Raw genomic sequence first — 7341 nt, 5'->3', positions numbered from 1 at the left:
CACATCATGACCATATATAGGCACATCATGACTAAATATGGTCATACATCTGTTTTTTGTTAAAGAAAATGTTATAGTCTGAATGGAGCTTACGATGCAAAGATAAGTGAAGAGAGAGGTGGCTGGCGCAAATGGAACATTAGCATTTGCTCAAACTTGAGCAGTGGCAAATCCAGGTGGCTTTGAAAAGGGTGCTCATCTCCCGGCAGCAGCGGCCAAAAAAACTGTGAAATCATTTTAATAAAAGATGGAAATGGCTAAAACTCCAGAGCTTGCAGCCAGCGTAGTTTCCTGGACTGCCAAAATCTGACTACAAAACCATATTGGAATTTCACGTTCCACTTCTGACTCTGAGTTGTGCTTCGCACACACCGCTGGGGGCGGCGTTCCGGAAACCCTGCGTCCAGCACCAAATAAAAATTGTTTCTTCTGTCCTTCAAAACTCTTAAAGATGCACTATCAGTTAAAAGACAGGAAAATACCTCAAAAATTGAAATAAAACTTTGAATAGCTCATTTAAAAGAAACAAATAAATCATTAGCTTCCACCAAGAACAAAAAAAAAATGGTTTTCACTTATTTACAGACATTTCACTAATCCTTAAATTGATTACAGTCAATTTAAGGATTTTTGTAGTATGTCTGTAAATTGGTGAAAATAATTTTATTTATACCTTGTATTGCGAACTAAGGGAAAAGAACAACCATTCCACCTGATCATATTATATCACTTCCCTCGGTCTATAGGTCTCAGATTGACACTCACAATTGTTGTTATTAGTTTGTGTCATTTGTATAAGAACACTGTCTTTACAAGACTGTATACTTTATTTTACTCTTTATTTTTTGCAGGTCTCTGACCCAAGATCTTTCCAATGAATTTTCAATAGCAGAATCTATGTTACAAAAATTCATAGTGAGTTGAAATTTAATTAAACTGATTAAACAATATATATATATTGAATTTATATTTTAAAATATAATATAATTTTGTAACTATAATTAAACAATTGAAATCAAATTCATATAATTTTATTTTGAATTTTGAAATTTCAGATTTCAGGTCAAAGTGGCGGTATTCAGGTAGAATTCAGTTTAGTGTCTGATGTTCAATCGTCGTTGAACATTGAAGATGTTGCATATTCAATGAAATCACAGGTTAGTATTATTCACACCTGTATGATTTTAATGTATTTTTTTATTAACGTAATGCTTTACACCAAGTCTCGAAATGCTGGATTCGTGGAGTAGTTCGTTCAATAACTTCCTTCTCCCCAAGTGTCATTTGTGTATGATGTACGCGGTAAATTTGTGCCGGGTACACCATATGTGCTGCACCAGTAAACCACTACTCACCTCGAAAGAGTGGTTCTGTATTTATTTATTTATTTGTGCATAATGCACATGGGCCATATTTGTGCCAATGGACTTACAGTTCATAGTGCTTATGTGTAATATTTAAATCTATTGTAGGTTTGGGATTATTGTTATTAAAAAGTACCATTTGCATAGAAATTTGGCACTTTTCAATTATCGGAGTACCATTTCCATACATGTGAGGTGCTATACCTTAAAATCTTTCCTAAACATGTTGCAACTTCAGCGGGCTTGCTCCACACAAAAATGCACCTTCTTCTATCTAATGCGCCCGACCATCAAGGAATACCATGTTCCCTGGCATACCAAATCCCACTGTAAATCATTCAATAATATCTTTATCTTTTCAGTTTGAATCTTCTAGTTATTCTTTTACATTTGATGACATAAAAATGGACGTTATTGCAAGTAGTGTGAAGGTTACGATGGCTTCCAATAGTACAGAAAGCAGCACAAGCGACCACAACAAAATATCCATGGAAATAGTTATTATAGTCTGCATCGTTGTTGGCATTGCGTTAATCTTCGCAGTCATAATTGGTTCAGCAATAGTAATAGTAAGTCCTCCGTTTGCATCATATGGAAATTATTTCCAAAATAAAGATTAGAAAGAACAATTATTGTTATTCCTATATTTATCAATACATGTTTCCAAAATAAGGATAATTATTAAATTTAATATGCTCATGTTCATCTTTACCGTAAATTAACTATATATTATCTGCACGTATATGCTTACAAATAGATATTAGTATTGTTGTTATCGTTGTCAGTACATGTTGCTATTAGGAGGCCATAGATGTGATATAAAATCCAATAACACTTATCATATGGCTCCCATACTTAGCAAAAAATATTTTTAACAATCTTTATGTTATATGCTCACTTCACATCTGTTCCTTGTACACTTTTTTCTTTGCATTCTTTAAAACAATCAAGTTAACCATCATCATATTGAATGGTATTAAAATTCGTTTATTGTGTTTCTTTCAAAGGTACATCGACAAAAATCAGAGTCGGCAAATATGGGTGTTTTTGAAGGTGAAACTGGTAGGGCATCTAAGAACAATACACAAACAGCAGTAAGAATGATTTGATTGTTTCTTGTATTATCTGAAGCCCTGTGCAGAATTAAATTTTTTGTGTAACCATATATGGTAATGATGTGCCTAAATATGGTCATGATGTAATATCATCATGACCATATTTAGGCAAGTCACATGTTTTTATCAAATACAATTTGATAGTCTGGACAGGGATGTAGTGAAGTGCTCAAATGTGTGCTTAAATTAATAAACTAAAATAAATTGCCAAGTTAAATTCCCACAACCCTCAAAGGATGTATAACAACAATAAATTACATGTTTTCACCACCATTATTAATGAAAAGGTTATTTGTAATCTTTATATTGGATAATGTGTATTTTATTTTTGCTTATTTTAGCTTTATTATATTATATTTTATTGTAATTTGTGGTTTTTTGATGTATTTATAATTTTTTAATTCTATTACTGAATTATATTATAAATTCCAATTTTCCTAAAGTCTACAATAAATTTATCTTGTATCTAATAGTATGAAATTTCTTATTTTTCAGTCTCCAAAGAAAGTCAACTATCATAACAACTTATATAGGGAAGCAAAAATTGACTGCGATTCAGCTGAGGACTTATAAGTACTGTATATGAACTATAGTCAAGATATTATTCAGAAGAACATAGTTGAAAGCATCAAAGTTTATTGTTAAATTAGCGATCCCATCTGCTCCCGTAATAAGGGGCGCTTTGGATTATGCAATGATGCTATGATAAAGGACAATGTTTGATTCGAATGTACGTTGTGCAGAGAACGTAGGGCGGTCGTGTATTGATGAATCCATCCTGAGTCGTCCTGATGGTAATTAAGCTTACTAACGATTTAGTTGAGCCCACCGAGTACGCTCGAGCGGAGTGGATTACACGCTGCGTGTCTTTGCTAATCAGGATCTGTGAGGGTAATAATATTACAAATGTGTTGAAAATTTGGATCGCAAAAGATGCTTTATAAAAAATTATTATGTAAATTCAGTTTTACATGGTAATTGTGTTGATCAGTACATTGTGTTACTTAATATTATTATCATATATAAAATATCAATCAATCACTCAGTCAATAAATCAATCGAAGGAGGCCCAACCATAGGAATTCACATGCAGTATTGTCATAACCACATGACATTTATTCTACATGTACTTTACATACAAATAGAGTACAGTAATAATTGAGAAAAAGTTCATGATATATGACTAGATATTAGAATAATGATAGTAAAAAAAAAAAATTTAGGAAAACGATTATCATAATACTAATTACTATTACCACTTAATATTAATGCTCATCATTATTATTAATATCTGCTAATTGCTCTGGTTGTCTTTCAGCCCTGATTTCTTTCTTCTGGGTCTTTCATATAATTACTACAACAACTTCTTTTGATGAATGATTCTAATTGACAATAATTTTGAAAAGTAGGGGTGTGTGATTTGTGCTTCAACAGCTCACCTGGCTATGTTTACAAATCTGCTAATTTGTTTAGTGACTTATTATATCCAGAAGATAAGGGCCATATACCACCTACGCAGACAGAGCTTAGAATAAGCAAGCGTGAATTGCTTACTTATCTGTGTAATGTGTCACTTTGTGATAATGTAAACATTAGTGCCTAATGACACTCTAATAAAAAAAAATTGTAATGCTAAACAGGCCTTTGACTAATGATTGATTTATTTTAGTAGAATTATGAGTGATTCTAATCAGGGAGTATAATAGTCCTCCATGTTCTAACAAAGTATTTATTTATGTGCCAAATTCTAATTATTAATGTAAATTTGTGTGAAATCAGTAGAAAAAATTGTATGTTTTGGCTTAAAAGTGTTCTGTCTATCAATCATGAAATCTTAAATTACCCCGAAAAATTATAAAGTTTTAATTGCTCATTTAAAAATTAAAACAGCTTATTAACTATAAAAATACATATTGTTGAAATTGTAGCATTAATTATCCTAATCCGTTAACTATACCACTGAATAGCAGCCTAGTGCAGCTGGTTATAACAGGGAGATGTAAACATCTCCCTGGTTATAACATGAGGCAACCACTCTGTGTGCGTGCTCAACCATCAAAATGTTTTTGTGTCTGGTTTAGAAGTTCCATTTGGTTTCATCAATCTGCTGCCCTGAAATAAAGGTTATAAACACACTTTAGTTCTGGAAGAGATAGTCTGCCGGTGAACTGCCCAAGACAAGGGGTGGCACTGCACTGCAGCTGTCTTGGTCTTCCAGGAGTTTAACCCAAAGTTTCTAGTTAAACAATTAGGACTACAATAATTGAGTTACTTTAGAGTTTACAAAAACCACTACAAATTGCTGGAAAACCTTAAAATACTTAAATCAAAATCTTTACCAAATTTTATATTACTGTACATGCATGACTAAGTTGCATGCATCAGTGGGTTGCATGCATGAGTGAGTTTTAACACTGCACATGCTCAGTTTGGTTAAATGTTCTAGAAGCAAAAATGTTTTATTTCATCAGCAAAAACATCTTTTTGACACAAAATTTTTCTAAAAATAAAAACAATTGAATTGAGCATGTTAAGATTGTTAATGATTTTTAAAATATTAACAAGTTTTAAAGGAATTTTATGATTTGATGTAGACATTACTGGTTATCTGAAATGTTTGTGAAAGCAGTGAAAGTCTTCCTATAAAATAATGAACTAAGAATAACTTATTTGATGGGAGTGATTGGTGCTTATCTATGATCAGAGGTCAGGGTTCAGTTCCCATGCTGCCCATTTGTATATTGATTCTTGTACAATAATAAGCAACTCAAAAGTTTGTATAAAAAAAGTGTTTATATAGCGCAAAGCTAGTCAGTGTGGATTATATTCGATTATTCTATTAGTAATTATAGTGTTGAATAATAACCTTGATTTAAATTAATGACATATTACTAATCATTAGTAAATCTCTCTTCTGTAACCCATATTTTATTTGTGTGGGATAGGAGCCCGTCTTTTAAAAAACTCTTTATACAAGTCCCTGAAGATTCAGGATCATTCATGCCCTATCAATCTATTCTACTTAACTCTAGATTAATGATTTTGAATACAAGGGAACACAGGAGCTTGAGCTGCTGTTTTTAAAATGTATTTATTAATAATTGCAAAGTGGTACTATGACTTGGGGGTAGTTGTGGGGTAATAAGCCACGTGCCCCTGAATCCTCTATTGCTTCTTCCATATACTACGCAGGAATAAACAAAAGTATACTTTCAATAGATCACACTGTTTATGAGGAATATTTTAACCATGTCATTCACTATCATTATGTTCACCTTGTTGTCATTATATCATATAATATTTGTATTGAGTTATTTTTATATAGTTTATCATGTAATTGAATTAATTAAATTAATTCAAAAAATTAAAATATAAATAAAATAAATAAATAAACCAATCATAAAAAAAATAATAAGCAGAATCATCCCCCACCCCCCAGTAAGCCTTCTTTGTTAAAACACTTACCCTTATGCACATAAATGATTCTTTTTTCCTGTTTAAATTATTGTAGGACAAAATACCTGAATGCTTTGAATTTTTGTCTTTTTTGTGTATTTCCTTTCATATAAATTAACTTACTGTAAGCCCACCACAAAGGCATATTGGTGTCTCATCAAGTTTTTGGTGCTTTTAGTCAACTGCAATGAAACAAATACAGGTGTTGTAGGCTGGCTATATCAAGCCTACTGGGTTAACACATCAAAGTTGCAGATAGAAAATAGATGGGTTCTGTAATCTGTATGTTTTTATACTGCATATGCAATTTATGACTAGGATGACTGTGCTCCAAGGATCCAGCATCAATACTTCAGTGTTCAATTAGGCCAAATAAAAAAACAAGTTTCTTCAAAGAGTTTTTTTTTTCTGGATTGTAAGTATGAAAAATCAATGAAGGAACTACCGCTCACACCCCCCCCCCACAAAAAAAGGAAATGAACATAAATAAAAGACAAGAGGGTGGAAATGAAACTTGTATTTTTATTTGGCCTAAAAATTCTTCTATTTATAATCACGATCATTGTTGAATATACAAAATTGTCATTAACTCACATGTAAATCAAATTGTTTTTGTAGTCTTTCCGATCAGTGTTGGGTTTACCACCCTCTTGTAAGTACGTGGAAAAGGTGGATGACGCTCTTACGAGCTGCAGGGCGCATTCCATGGCCCTCCATGATAACTTTCTTCCACGTAAAAAGATTCAGAATTTATTTAAGTTAATTATGATTGTTAATATGAATAAGTATGAAGATTATATAGTTAAACAGAAAATGTACTTGAAGCTCATGGTCATGGCGGGGTCATGGCGTTTTTTTACAATCATGATTTCAATTGAAGTTGAAATGCACGGCTTTCAATACCCCAAAGACCCCACTCTCTATCCGGGGCGTTTTCAACTCCTGCCATTGTGGTCACTTCACTTCTGTTTGTCTCTTTCAAATTATTTTTTTAAAAAAAGAAAAAAATCCTGGTCATTTGTGACGTTGGTCCCCAAAACACAGTAATGCAGCTTCTGGGGTTTTTGCGTTTGCCACACTCTACACTCACAGTCCTAAGCATGGTGATTTTCATGCTAGCCAAGTTATGGTTTTTTAATTGATCAAGCACCACAACTGTATCCCAAATTTCGTTTTCTCACATCGGCAAAACAGACATAAAACTGACTGTTTTGTTTCCGTTTCCCTGGTAACCCATTGAAATCGTCATTGTAAAAAACAACGATTAAAAAAAATCTCGGAGAGATATCTGTTCTTGTTGAATATTGAATGTTAATATTTGTGATCACTTGTAGATCACGTTTTGTATATTTTGGTAATAAATCATAAGTATTTAAAGTGCACTGTTTTTGTTATTTTTAATATTT

General features: G+C 32.4%; 1 protein-coding gene across 1 annotated transcript in view; it reads left to right on the top strand.

Annotated features, from left to right (window-relative positions):
- Positions 1-6924, top strand: part of LOC117113094 (laminin subunit beta-1-like) — a gene marked incomplete in the record, with an annotated part of 28335 nt that extends 21411 nt beyond the window's left edge. Inside the window, 5 exon segments of the mRNA XM_033256324.1 lie at positions 852-915; positions 1056-1157; positions 1727-1933; positions 2372-2458; positions 2975-6924. Of these exon segments, the coding sequence (XP_033112215.1) occupies positions 852-915; positions 1056-1157; positions 1727-1933; positions 2372-2458; positions 2975-3052 (538 nt within the window).
- Positions 6925-7341: the final 417 nt, after the last annotated feature.

Source organism: Anneissia japonica, unplaced genomic scaffold (genome assembly GCF_011630105.1).
Source record: "Anneissia japonica isolate Jap-2015-1 unplaced genomic scaffold, ASM1163010v1 scaffold287737_len543101_cov190, whole genome shotgun sequence".
NCBI lineage: Eukaryota > Metazoa > Echinodermata > Crinoidea > Comatulida > Comatulidae > Anneissia > Anneissia japonica.
Note: the sequence above shows the minus strand (reverse complement) of the source record. Positions and strands in the feature narration are given on the sequence as shown.